At 38.6% G+C, this 15,012-nt stretch overlaps 1 protein-coding gene across 14 annotated transcripts in view; it reads right to left on the reverse strand.

The window, feature by feature from the left end:
• nfasca (neurofascin homolog (chicken) a) overlaps nt 1–15,012 on the reverse strand; it is a 156,219-nt gene that overhangs the window by 20,742 nt on the left and 120,465 nt on the right. For 12 of the 14 annotated variants that reach the window (XR_009394062.1, XM_059329785.1, XM_059329786.1 and 9 more), the window contains 9 exons: nt 14,781–15,003; nt 13,096–13,211; nt 12,763–12,973; nt 12,284–12,406; nt 10,003–10,176; nt 8,319–8,345; nt 4,510–4,740; nt 3,755–3,877; nt 133–282 (listed from right to left, as the gene is read on the reverse strand). Coding sequence is in view for 13 of the 14 variants with exons in the window: in XM_059329785.1 (XP_059185768.1) it covers nt 133–282; nt 3,755–3,877; nt 4,510–4,740; nt 8,319–8,345; nt 10,003–10,176; nt 12,284–12,406; nt 12,763–12,973; nt 13,096–13,211; nt 14,781–15,003 (1,378 nt within the window). In the remaining variant the exon portion in view is untranslated. Of the gene's footprint in view, nt 1–28; nt 283–3,754; nt 3,878–4,509; nt 4,741–8,318; nt 8,346–10,002; nt 10,177–12,283; nt 12,407–12,762; nt 12,974–13,095; nt 13,212–14,780; nt 15,004–15,012 lie in introns of all 14 variants that reach the window. The other 2 variants (XM_059329796.1, XM_059329792.1) reach the window with 2 other exon arrangements.

Below are 15,012 nucleotides of genomic sequence, written 5' to 3' on the forward strand. Positions count from 1 at the left end.
AATAAAAACACAAACCATAAAAACTCACCCAGCTTTGACTGAGTTACTGTAGATACGACTACTGACAGACCTGGGCCCAGAGTAGCCCACCTGGCTGGAACCCCGGTTCTACCTGACCAGGTGGGGTCTCACCTGCTTTGGTCTTAAAGGTGTAAGATTTGCTGCTGATGCTGTTGAGCTCATGGGAGTAAACCCTCAGATGGTACGTGGCGCCTGGGATCAGATCCGCCAGAGTAATGGAGGACTGTTCTGGCACTGGGACAACTTTCACCGTCTTGTCGCCTTGAAGACACAAGAAAGGGGCCAATCACACTCCAGGGGGTGTGGCCTTTGTTCCACAGTAAAGGCTGTGCTTACTAGCAAAAGTCACGGAATCACGATGCTTTGCAGGGAGACTGTTTTCTGAAGTGAATTGAGACTGATAACAATGCAGTGCCCATCCCCACCATAAAGATCCATTCACCTCTTTACAGTACAGAAGCATACGCTAGATGTAGTTTAGTACTTCTAGCCACTACACCTAAGGTGCAACTCTATGAAGCTCAGTCCAGTTGTTACATTCTAGTCATTTTCCTCTTTAATGGTTACATTTTCTCTAAAGGGCATAATCTTCCAGAGAAAACTCATCCAAAAGTGCTGAATGAAGGAGAGGAGGGCCACAAGGTTCCTTCAGGCAGAACCACAACACTGTGGACATCAAAGTGTGGCACAACTAAACTTGTTTGACTGGGTACAATTGAAATTGACCATTAAATAACTTTCTTTGTAACTTCAGGGTGAACGGTGGCAAAGCATTGTTTGTCTCAATTATTCAAGAGCCCACATTTATCTCCTTGAGATCATAACAAAAAACAGTGACAACAATCTGCACCTTTCCTGTGGAAAGACGTGTCGGTCATGACATGGCGGAGCTATGAGCATGACTCTGAGGTTGCAGTGAGAGGAGAGGGCAGCACAGAGTGGTGACATCATGCACCATGCTGTCAACAATTTTAAGCTGACATCATCCAACAGAACTCATTCCAAAGCCATGCCATTAATAGCAGTGCTGAAACCAGCCAAAAGGTCTAATGCATACACAAGAGAAGAAATGCCAGTCCTGTTTACTGCTATGACTAAAGCTGAGGCTGATATTAGTACCACAACTACAACACAGTGGCGTGTTCTTTTTCAGATAAGTGCTAAAAGGACTTAAAAGTCTTGTTTTTAGTCTCCTGATAATACTTTTTTTTAGATTAGTCCCATGTGTAGATATTTTTCTTCTGCAGAAAAAAGCTATTGCTATATAACATGTGTCTATGCAGTGGCCTACAATCTGCAGTATGTGCTGAAGCTTATGTGACCAAAATCAATGTGATCAAATGAATAATAGTTCTATATATTTTGGAAATGCAAATAATGCGTTTTGTGTTTATTATGTAAAAGGCTGCCTAATAATGAAATTGCATTAAAATGCAAACTGCATCCAGTAAGTTCTTTGAAAATGTTAGTGTTAGAATATAAATATGTATTTTTGTATAGACATACAAATTTTTAGCACTTATGCACCCTGGAAATGATTCCAATTCTCTTTCCTCTTCCATGGCAAGTGTTCCCAATTTTCTTCTCTTATGCCACCAAAACATCATAATTCACCTAAACCTTCCTCTGGCAGACATGCAGAGACTTCTGAATCACAGTCAAAAAAACGGGGGGAGGATGGAGGGATAACGATGGGAGGCGGGAAGTGTAAAAGCTTTCAGATTTGACCTTGGAGAACAGGAGGTGGGTGGGAGGGGCGGAGACCATTAGATCACTCTCACCCCCCCCCCTCGCTCTCCACTTTCTCTTTCTATTCACATTCAGACATCATTAAGAATTAAAGCAACTGCACAAAGGCATGAAAAAAACATCCTCCCTTCTTTCTGTTCTAGATCAAAGATCACAGACAGTTGAATTGGTAGAAGCAGAGATACAGAGCCTATATGCACTGGGCTATCCAATTTCAACCAGCTTTGAGACGCCAGAAAAGGAGGGATGATGTGTTTGTTAAAATCCGACTTGAAGTGTGCTTGACACCTCATCCAAAGTAAAAGCAGGTGATTATGAAAGCGTGGACAGCCAAAAAAGTGAGACATTAACCAGCATTTTAGACAAAGCAAGCCGAACAACCCATTCACAGCGCTGATCCGACAAGAGCAATCCAAAGCCAAACAAAGTGTTGAAAAGAAACCATCGTGATGGTGCACTACACAACAAGTTAGTAGAGACGATCAACATTATAAACCATAGAACGATAGAGAGATAGAGAGATAGATGGATAGAGAGATAGAGAGATAGAGGGATAGATGGATAGATAGATAGATAGATAGATAGATAGATAGATAGATAGATAGATAGATAGATAGATAGATAGATGCCAGAGAGAAAGAAACACAGAAACACAGACTGTGGTATATTGTCCATCCTGCTTTTTTTAAACAAAGCCCAAATTCAAATTCCAGCCTTTAAGTGCAAATATAATAATATGTGTGATTAATATACAACAGGCCAACAGAGCATCAGCTGCTGCTGCAGTTAAGGGTCATCATTTGTCAGGGATATATATTTTGGTTTTGAGCTGTGATGGCAAACATTTTATTCAAGAAGCTCTTACCAAAAACAGATCTTTTTATTCATGTCCTCATGTTTTCTTGCTCATATTTCATGCTGTTCCCCCTTCATGCTCTAGCCTCTCCACTTGCTTGTCTTGTCAGCAAATGGTTACTAAAAAATGCACTCCCTTCAGATTGTTTCGGAAAAGACACATTTCAGCAAAACCCTTGAGTAATGGAATTTGGGAGTAACAAAACCTGCCATTGGAGTGTAATTGAAGTACAAAAATAATAATAAGCCATCAATTATTAAATGAGGAGGCCACTGAATCATTATTTTGTTTTTCCGTTATGCATGGCAGGATCATAATCAAAATTCTGCTGCTAGCCGGACTTCACTTTTTGGATTTCACTGATACAGGGAGAAAAAAACTCTCCATCTAGTGGGAACTTCTTTGAATGAATGAGAAAGGACTAGAGTGCTGTTTTAGATCAACATGTCTTTCAAATCCAGTAATTTCTTTAATCAACAGTACAGAACGCCTTAGGTAAGCTAAGGTTCCTGTGAAAAAGGTAAAAAAATTCTAGTTTTTCCTCAAACACTGAATGCTAAATGTGAAATTATACAACATCGGCTCTTTTAAAGCTGCAATATTAAAGCTGAGGATTTTTTTGTAACTTGGGGCAGAACTCTTCAACAACCGAAAAATCAGACACATTTGGCAAATTCTGGCCTCATAAAGTCGGTGTGGCTAAGTACACAGTAGCTACTTGCCTATTTACACGCCCTGGAAACAGCGTTGCTGAAGCCATACACCAAACAGTAAATATGAGGGCCTGAATACCAAAGTTGAAAGATGCTAAAAGCTGATGGGAACTGCAGAGCTGGTAATGACTCTCTGTGGTTTCATCACTACAACCAAAAAACATCATTATACATAGTAATTTGACCCAATCTTCATATATAAAATAGAGTCTAGCAGATTCTCATATAGCGTCCCAATAGTTTCATACATTTTAGATCTGTTTTGATACATCTGTTTTGCCTGATCTCTGAAATACTTCCTATTGTCTGCCCCTGCTGTTTCTACTTCCTAACATCTCACTCCTCTGGCTGTTATAGTCTTTACTAATAATGTTCAGATCAGATAGCTCAAGGTGGGCTTGGTCTGGTGTCTTACTGTCCAGTGTGTACTCTAGCACAAACTCGCTGCTGCCGGCCGGGAAGTTGTGTCTCCAGCTGACGTTAGCGTAGTTACTGTTAGGCACCACCGTCACATTCCAGATCTCCCGCCCAGGGGGCACTACACATGGGGGGGTCAGGGGTAAAGGGTTAAAGGTCAGGGGTAAAGGGCAGAGATTGCACAGTTACAACAACCATCCACTGGGCTCCATTTAGACCTATGCATGGTTATAGCAGGAAGGGAGTCTACACTAATAAAACCAGAAGGAAATTTAATATGTTCATGAACGGAGAATTCACCCACAAATTCCAGAGGATTTTTCCATTCATGAAACACTTAGTTAAAATTATCTCTTGTGGTTTAGAGTTGACTTATTGAACCTAAAAACAAAGAAAATGGTGAACTCTGCCAATATTACAGCCCTCATGACTCCAAAGAGTTGACGGCTGCTCTCTACAAGAACTTTACAGTTATTAACATTCCAAAAAAGTTCAAATTCTCACTTCCTGACCAGGAAGACAGTTGCTGGCTACATCCCAATATTCTGAAGTAATTCCCCACTTTTTGTACAGTAGGTACAGCACAGCTTATTGGAATGCAGCCCTGATGAAGTTTCCTGTTTCGTCAGGTGGGAGAGAGAAAATTCTCTTTTGATATTCATGAAGTGCCATTTATGGTAAGCTAAAACATGATAAAGAAAGTAAAAACCACAGTTGGACAACAAAATGGACCCAACACATTCTGATCAGTACGTTTGATGGTGACCAGCGCAGGAGCTGTAGTGGTAGTGGTTGCCTCAGTTGTAGTGGTGGTGGTGGTAGTAGGAGGAGTAGTAGTAGTTGTGGTAGTAGTAGTAGAAGTCGTAGTTGGAGGAGTCGTTGAGGTACTAATGGTTGTAGGAGCGATGGTAGTAGGAGGAAGAGGAGCGAGAGGAGGAGGAGTAGGAGAGAAAGCTGAAGCCAAGGAGGCGTCTGTAAGCTCGACTACAAGGGAGGAGGCGGGAGAGAGCAAAGGGTTAAAAACAAGGCAGTAAGAACATCAAACAGGTAGACACACAGTGACACACACCGGAGAAAGTCAATGAGGCTCCGAGCTAAAACACACGAGGAATTCCTCACAAAGAAGCAGGCATCACTGCACACAGCTCACACAGGCCTGAGTCATCATGAGGGAATAAATGATCACAGTGATTTCTACCTCATCTCTGTTGGGATCAACACTCCTCATCATTGTCCTGCATGGACTTAGATTCTACTGCCACCAAGAGGACACATGCTGCTATTATAACATTACTGTCACTGGATTTATTTGACTAGGTTGTGTATTCCCTTGACTTGACTGCACATTGTCAGATGTGAGAGAACAACCCTGATGATGATATCTGGGTTTACAAAAGCAACAAACTTCACAAAAACAACATTATGTTAATGTTTAAACTGATAAACTTTTGATGCATTCTGTTTTTGTTTATTTTATACAGCATCCAAACTTTTACGGTATTTGGTTTGCAGGTTCCAGCATTTTTTCCACACAAGGGACTAAAGACACTCAAGCTCTGTTGCTAACATTTTTTAATGTATGTCACAACTTTATGGAACATTTGCTCTCACTTTGCGAGGGCTGGCTATAAAACTGTTTGACAACTGACTAAAATGTGATACATTGTCTTTAAGCGTCAGGTACTGAAAGCTGGCAATAAACCTGGGTTCTTGGTCTTTTTTATTCATTGTTTGATTAGTTAATACCTTTTTTAGACACTAAAAATACAACCAGTCATGCTTTTATTTATGTTCCTTTTATGGTGCCCTCTTGAGGGTATCAAACCATGCTCCACTCTAACTTTAGTTTATTCCTACTGTACCTTGCAGTTGAGATCATCTCCAGCCAGTAAAAGGTCCCATTACTGATCCTCCCACCCCAAACATGTGCATCATACAACTGACCCCAAACCCCATTCAGCATGCTTGTATCACCAGGCTGATACCAAGCATGCCCTCAAACCACCGTGCGAGGGAAAGAGACAGTGGGAAGGGATGGTGGAAACATCAGCATGGTCAGGAGCCTTCTCAGCCCAGTAAGGAAGGCCAGGTCAGCCCAAAGCTTCAAGCAGCCTTACCTGTAATCCTCAGTACTGTATGTCAAACTAATCAGCCAACAGAAGCAATGGATAAGATGGCAGAGTGACATGATTTTTGAAAAGTTTAGAAGCAGTGAGTGAGAGCGCAAGCCAACTGTCAATGGACTTTTGTGTGTTTGTCATCTCCAACACATCATTCATCAAAATGTTTGCGCCGACGTGACATCTTGATGCAAAGACGTGCATCTCCTCCCATCCACACACACCAAAAACAACAGAGTCATCATTGCATAGTTTCCAATGACAATGACTGAAAAAACAATCAAACAAATTTGTTGCGCCCAAGACTAACTTGCACCTCTTGGCAGACAGGAGTAGGCGATGATGCTGTGAGATAGCAGTGTAAATGTAGGTAAGGCCATCAGAATTGGTTCAGAAATCAGTGGTTAAAGGTCAACATGAATACAAATGGCTGATTGTAAAGGATTGTAAAGCAGCTATCAGTGTGTTTGTCCTGATCCTGAACACCATCTGGTTGAATTTGATACAAATCATTTACAACACTGTAAAGAATTTACTGTGATTTTTACAGTAACTTATTGGCAGCAATTAACAAGTAACTTACTGTCATTATTATTTGCAGTAGAACTACTGTATTTTTATTTACAGTACTGTTTTTCTACTGTAAAATAAAAAACAATTAAACACTGTGATTTTAGTTTTATTTACAGTACTGGTTTCTTTACTGTAAAATAAAAATAAAATTAAACGCTGATTTTTTAGTTGTGTTTACAGTACTGATTTGTTTACTGTAAGAAATAATAACAGTTAAACATTGTGATTTTTAATGGTACTGTATATGGCAATACGGCACAGTAAACAATGCTGTTAATTTGATAATAATTTCATCATTACTTTTTATAGAAATAACTCGTAATTGCAAATAATTACTCTATACACTAAAGAAAATAATATTAATACACTTACTGTTTTACAGTTGATTTCCATACTGTGTTTTGTATGAAAAACTTGACTTATTATTTATATAATATATTTAATATATATAATATATTTATATATATATTATTATTTAAACAGCATTTGTATAGGACTGATTCTGATCAAAATTATGATAAAAATGGTCAAATACAGTAGTCTACTTTACTATTCATAGTGCTACACTGTCTACTGTGTTTTTTCTACAGTAATGTTTTAACTACTGTAATTTTCCACAGTAAAGCTTTTCCACAGTAATTTTGTCACAAGGACTGATTTTTATTGTAAATGATACAGCACTATACTGTAAAAATCAGACACGGTGATGAACTGTGAATAAAACAGGAAATAACTGTAGATTTCACAGCGATTATTTACAGTGAATGTGTAAAATATGTGATATCATGTATCTGATTTCATTTTGATTCTGTTCAAATAGCTTGTTCGGTATATTTTACTCACTAAAGCTGTAAATCATAAAGCAAACTTCTGTATTCAAAACCAATGATGACCTCAGCATGTTCTTCAATCCCTGACAGCACACAGCAGCAGACAAACAGCAGCGATGCACACGGAGGAAAAATGGAGAGATAAGGAGAGGCAGACGGGCAGATAGACGGATGAGAAAAGAAAGAAAACAATGACGACAGCAGTTCAGTCCAATAGTGATTTGGCTTTGACAGTTGCTTCAATGGACAAGCAAAACGCTCCTTGTAGACTGGGTTTTGACAGAGCCAATTTCATAGCTTACACTGTAAAAAATGTTTGTAGAAATTACAGTAAAACACTGTCAAATTACATCAGAAATAGGGCATAAAATTAAAAATTGGATATCACTGTAGTAGACACTTTTAATTACCGTAGATCAAAGAATAGCAAAAAAAAATTACTTTTACTGTCATGAACTGTAGGAAACACACAGTTCTGCTGTAAAAATATAAAATTTTCATGTAAAGTTAATGGAGAAATACCATGATGTTACAATGCCACAATTACCCTAAAAATAACTAGAATATTCAGTCTAAATTACAGTTTTTGCTGATATTTACATTTAAATTTACATTAGAAGACTAACTCACTGTATTTTTTACGGTGAAGTTCTGGCAACCACAGTTGTTGGGTATTTTACTGCAAATTAAACAGATTATTTTTTAAAGTGTAGGCTCTGCTGACCTGCTTGAATATGTTGAATATCCAGTCATAGCTTCCTGTGAGGAACCACAAATTGGTCTTGTATATGTAAAAATACTGTGTGTCTTAAGCTTAATATAACAATCATTTACTGATGATGTAAAATATAAGAAGATGAGGAATAGTAGTTAACTTCTGTTTCCCTGCAGGGGGCGGTACAGCCCTACTTTAGCAGATAATAGAGTGAAGGTGGACTGCACTGCTGCTTGGTGTGAAAATGAACAGATAGAGAGACAGATATGGAGGATGAGGGTGGAGAAAGGCGACAAGCATTCTGTGCTTCTCATTCCCCATTACCTAGACCTGTAGTGTCAGTAAAGTTTTCTGCCAACAAAAAGAGAAGTAGAGACAGGAGAAAGGGAAGAGGTGTAAGATAGACAGAGAGGGACAACAAGTCCATTCAACAGGTATTCTCATTAACACTACTGGGGTGTAACCATCAATCTGCATCCACTCATTTAATAATCAATGTTCCAATATCATCCATGCAAAGTCAAAGTATCGATATATATCGCCATCTTTACCATAGGCCTTTTATTTTGAAATTCCACCTTTATATTTTTGTCATTACAAAGAACATTTTCATCGAAATGTCTCAATTATATCGTCAAATCATATTTGAGTTTTTGATATAAATGTTACTGATTGTGTGAAACCGGCATATGATATCGTTTCATATCCACTGCATGCCCCTGAACCCTTGAATCGAATTTAAATCATATAGTGGCAGACTATGTGATATCAGCAAGTATTGTATCTTTGTCCAAAGGACTTGCTGTAATAATATATCATGCTGAAAAACGTACTTCCACTTATTGTATACCATGAAATCTACTTTCAACTGAAGAAAAGATCTGGATCACAGTGATGTCTGTGAATTACTTAGACATGGCACTGTTGAATATCTTTAAAAATCTAATTTTATTTGTGTGACAACAAAAAAATGAAATTCACCTTCATTATATTGGGTGGAAACAAATCTAAAACACAATGCCTACATACACATAGCATAGACACTAGTGGCTACAAAGTCACTGTTGGATTGTGATCTTCTGATCCATCTGTGTGTGTGTGTGTGTGTGTGTGTGTGTGTGTGTGTGTGTGTGCTGATAATGTCGTCCAATAGAGAAAGACCAGTTCTCTCTCCATCTGATACCCTAACAAAGAGGTCTATGTTTACTAAAGGGTTACAATCTCACATGCTTTCTGTTTCCATGCCTCCGTCTCTCAAACACACACACACACACACACACTCACGTTCCAGTGATTGACACCACTAGACACTCACAATGTAGGCATACTATCTTCCCAGCCTATCTCCCATGCAGAGGAAAAGTCTGAAAACAGTATTATTTCAGTGCCCAGTGCCAAACTGGTAAAAAAAAAAACAATTAAAGACTCTAATGTTAAGCTTCATAGATAATCTTGCTGAACACCACCTGTCTGTGGCTCTCAGCCCCAAGCCCACTGATTCCTTCTGAAGACGTAACTCTTTAAAAGCATCTCACAAATGAAAAGTTTTAAGAAAGCTTTATAGTTATATAGTTTTCATGAAATGCTTAGTCATTTTCTTAAACTGGTGGACACTAGTTTTTCAGAAACATTGAGCAACACAGAGTAATTAGATATGTCAAGCTTTGGATACAATCACAATACTGCTAAGTAGCAGCAATTCATTATTCTTTAATGGGACTTGTTGATGGTAAGTAAAGAATAGATTATTGCCTTGTTCTTATCATTTAAAATCAATGACTTAAACATATACAGTAAGATAATTGGTGGTTATTGGTGAGTACTTAAATCGACAGTTTGACTGTGTCTTTTTTGGCAACGATCACATGTGAAAGAAATTTAATTGCTCACGTGACACACTGGTTAACTGCCAGCATTGTAAACCTTCATCCTCCACAACGGTAACATTTTTGGAATCACTGTAGGGGCAAGCTTTTGCAAACCAACTGATAAATGTAGGAACACTCACCTTCATTGGCGAAATGTGGGGACTCCTCCGCGTAGACCTCCCCTTTTCCCACCTGGGAGAGCGCTGACAGGTAGAACTTATAGCGGGTAGAACGGTCCGGCAGGCGCAGGGTGAACTCTGTCACATTAGGTAGAAAAGTCTCCAAATGGGGACGACCCACCCTGGAGCCATTGACTACACACACATTGACAGAAGAAAGACAGAAAAGGACAGATGGTTTGTCTTGCTATTAGAATTATCAGTCAATCAATCAATCAATCAATCAATCAATCAATCAATCAATCAATCAATCAATCAATCAATCAGTCAATCAGACTTTATTTGTATAGCACTTTTCATACAAGAGAGATGCAACACAAAGTGCTTTACATAAAAAAGGAGAAAGTAATAATAATAATAATAACAATAAACATAGAAACAAGCAGACACCCTCCATCCCATTATAAACAAAGCACAAACTGAGGAAGCTCCATCTCAACATGGAGCAGTGAGGAAACACTGGAGGCAGCTTAGAAATAAATTAGATAAAATAAATAAAAATAAAGTAAGGTAAGATCAAATTAAATAAAAAAAATAAAAGTAAATAATAATAATAATAAAACGTTTTTAAAAAGCTAGATAAAACAATAAATAAATAATTAAGAAGTAGAGCATGATAAATGTAATATATATATATATATATATATATATATATATAGACTAATAAATAGTAGCAAATAAATAAATAAAAGAGTAGATGTTATAACACTAAGATGCATGAGCAGAAAAATCTGTTAAAATGGTTCAAGTAAAAGCCAAATTATAAAGATAAGTAGATAATTATTGCCACTGCAGCAGAGTGCTGACCAGTTAACCAGTTTTTATCCAGAGTTCATTATAACCAAAGTCCATTCTATCATTCAGAGCTGATTACAACAGATTTTCTGAGTTAACTTGCCTCTGATGTAACTTTTATATAACATTACAGTTTTTTAACTGGTTTGGTTCAAGGCTGCAAGATTGTGTGTTTATTCATTTTGTCCCACTGTGTCTCTGTTGTAGTATTGGGTGGTCCAAATACAATTTACAAAACTAAGCTTCACAAACACTAATACCAAGACTGTTCACTTTAGTTTGGAGTGACATAGAAAATGTGTTGCATTGTAAAAAATATCTGTAGATCTGTAGAAAACTGCTAAATGACAGTAAAAGACTGTAAAATGATAAATGGGTTAATTCAGTTTCAGTAATGATGAAACACCGTAAATGTATATATCAGCCAAAACAGTATTTTTTACAGTTTTGTTTTTGGGAAAATACATTACTCCAGTGTAAAATACACTGTAATATGTAATTAATTTAATATATATACAAGCCTCCTGTCATTTTTGCATTTATCTTTTGTAAAAAATACTTTTTCTCACTGTTAAATGTACAAAACACCATATCGCTAACAAAAATATACTGTAATATTTAATGGTAAAATCTGTAATTTATGCATTTTCATTTATAAAATATTTGCTTGTCAATTATATGGCAAAACAGTGTTTCTTTTGATGGAAAAACCTTTTATTTATACAGTAAAAAATGGAATAAAATGACGTAATATTAAAAAAAGTTCTACCGTATTTATTACGGTAAAGTTCTGGCAACCACAGCTGTCAGTTTTTTACCGTAAAAACAACAGTTGATTACAGTGTGGGACTTCTTTGCTGATGGTTTTATAGGCTATATGGTTTTATGAGCTATATGGAAATCAGGAGAGATCATTTTTCACTCATTAACAATTCTCTCTCTCTCTCTCTCTCTCTCTCTCTCTCTCTCTCTAATTTAAACCTTCTGCTCCTGCAAATCACAGTTTTTGCCAAGATCTCATCAGCCAATCATGTCCTTGCTGTGTTAGCGTCATTCACCTCCAGCTATCATACCATAAGTCTTGCCTGACTGAAGTACAGTTGTAAATTTCTGATTTTTTTTCCTTTTTGGTAGCTCCAAGTACTGGTTCCCTATTACCAAGAACAGCAGGATATAAAAATCCATAATGGCAGCTTCCTTGAATGCAGTATTTTACAGTGAAACTGTGATGTGCTGTTCTTTTGTCGTCCGTGTGCTGTCAATGTCCTCATTTTGCACCACATTTGCTTTTCATGACATGAGAAAATGAATGTGCGGAGCTTGTGAAAGCTTGTGAAAAGTGTTGATTGCATGATTGATAAGCAGCAAACGATCACTAAGTTAAAAAGCGCTTTCTGTTTGACAGTTTGACAGTTTGTAGTGTGAACAGCATATCAGAGAGCCTCACCTGCTTGGTATCTGAGCTGATATCCAATCACAATGCCGTTGGGCTCCAGAGGTTTGTCCCATTCAAGGTAGAGGGTGTCAAAACTTCTCCGGTTAATCCTGAAGAACTTCGGAGCATCTGGCACTACAAACACACACACAAAACAACAAAAACAATCATGTGAGGCGAAAAAACAAGAAGGGTCAGGAATCTAGAGACTGACTGAAAAGAAAAAATTATGTTCCCCAAGCTAGCTCCATAGACATCCATCCCAATGTGCCCAAATATCTCTCAAAATGTTAAATGAATGTTTTGCCATACAAGGCAACATAGCCTCAAGTACACACTGTACCTGTAATACACATTGCTCAGGCTTCCACTCGTTACTGGATTCAAAATGTCCCTATAGAAACCTTTGTGTGCTGCCATGGTTGTGTTACACTTTTGTAAAAGTACATGAAATGTCATCCTCTCCTGGATGTAATATTTCAGGTCTTCACCTCCTTCCTTGGTAGTGAATTCCACCGTGTTGCTAGGTGGACCCTCAAAGGCGTTGTTAGCCACAACCATGAACATCTTGTATTTAGAAAAGGGCACCAGGTCGCTGAGGATGCCAGACGGCTCGGCCATGACGCTGTAGAAACCTTTGGTCTTCTTTTCCTTACTGACCACCAGACCTGGAACCAGACTGGACTCACGCCAGTAGTACAACTAGGAGACAGAGAGGGCAGGAAGGGGTATAAGGATGTCAAGAGAATCTGTCAGTAACTCAGTTTATTTTTAGACCAACTCTGCAGTCAGTTCATAGTCATAACAAGAATAGCCAGTCTCACTCTGTACTCCTTAAACTCTCCGTGGACAGAGCTCAGGTCCACTGGCTTCCAGTGGATGTTCGCCTTGGTGCTGTCAACCTTTGCCACCCGCAGGTCAGTGGGAGCATCAGTGGGCTCTAAACACACAAAAAGGGACACAGAATGTGTGAACAGTTTGAAAGGTTGCAGTTCTTTTTACATGGGAATAAGAACAAACTCCTTCAGTGGTGCTTTGCGGTCAATTGCACTAATGGCTTAAAGGCACATTCAGTAGGATCTGTCTGTTGCAATTTGTAAAAACAAGGCATCAAATAGTAAGCTAATAGTAATAATAATTTTAGCAATCTGGTAATCATAAGTAATTACTGAGACAGATTTGATTTGTGTCTAAGAACATGTTTTTTGTTGTTTGTTTTTTGGGGAAATCCTACTCATAATGTCTGTAAATGTAAAAGTAAAAAGATTCACCGATGACAAAAAGCACACAAAATGTTTACTAGCTTTAGTCCATATGTCAATGTTGATATTGACTTTCACAAACTGATGTCCAGTGTAGAGTTGCCCCAATCACACTTATTTTGCCACTGATGCCAAGGTTGGGTCAGTTTAACTGTCTGTAGTGTATTGGGATCTCCACCAGGTGGCTGCTTAAACCAAGCTAGAGAGAAGAGGACCACACGTCATGGTGCATCGCATTCTGTGTCATGGTTGCCATGGCATGGATACACATCTCCATAACCCTCTCTGTCTCCGTCTGCCTCTCAACCGTCTCTCTATCCTCCCTCCCTCTCCCCCTTCAACCTCTATGTACTCTATTCTACTCTGTTGATCTGTACAATGACATCTATTGACGTCTGTCCGTCCTGGAGATGGATCCCTCCTCTGTCTCTCCCTGAGGTTTCTTCTTCTTTTTCCCTGTTAAAAGGGTTTTTTTAGGAGTTTTCCCTGGCTGCTGTGAGGGTCTAAGGACAGAGGGTGTTGTACCATGTACAGTCTGTAAAGCCCTTTGAGGCAAATCTGTGATTTGTGATTTTGGGCTATATCAATAAAATTGACAGAGAATCAACAGAAAAGGCCTGTAATGAAATATCAAATAAGTGTAGTGAGTGTGATGACTATACCACCTGATGCTGTCACTACGGCTACAGTCAGACTGCAGCCTGAAGTGACCCAAATCCGATTTTTTCGCCCCTATGCAACCTGCATCTGATCTTTTAATGACAGTCTGAACGACACAGATCCGATTTTTTCAAATGCGATCCAGGCCACTTGGATATGTGGTCCTAAAACCGATACATATCTGATCTTTTGACTCCAGTCTGAACGGCCAGGTCGCATTCATCATACATAGGCTTACTGCTCGCTGCCATGTTTTCCGCTACTTCCATAAACACTGAGCATGCTCGCTGCGTGTGACGTCGTCGTGTCCTCCAATTCGCATGCGGGACACTTTTGGTACGTTTAAAGTTCACACTGGAGATCACATACAAGTCGCATTTAATTGGAAATGTGAACGACCTTGCAAAAAAATCGGATTCCACAAAAAAATCCGAATTGAGCATTAAGCCCTGCTGTCTGAATGTAGCTTACTTCTTTATTGGTTTATTAGCAAACTGTTTCATATAGATTGTCATGTTAATGAGAGCCATGTTACTGTTAATTATTCAAAGTTATAAGAGTTCCCTGATCCAGTGCGTATTACTTACTGTCCTCTCCAGAATATCCAATGACCATATTAGACTCAGGTCCTTTTCCAAACTCATTTATGGCCTGGATTTTGATCTCATAAGGCACGTAGGTTTCTGTGTTGTAGACGACATGTTTGGACATCACCGTGGTCACATTACTCCACTCCTCTGCTAATTCCTTCCGTTTCCACATCACATTGTAGTGCAGGTTTGGGCCATTTCTCTCCAGATCAAGCAGTGGCTGGAGAAA

The sequence above is a fragment of the Centropristis striata genome, chromosome 3 (assembly GCF_030273125.1).
Source record: "Centropristis striata isolate RG_2023a ecotype Rhode Island chromosome 3, C.striata_1.0, whole genome shotgun sequence".
NCBI classification, from domain to species: domain Eukaryota; kingdom Metazoa; phylum Chordata; class Actinopteri; order Perciformes; family Serranidae; genus Centropristis; species Centropristis striata.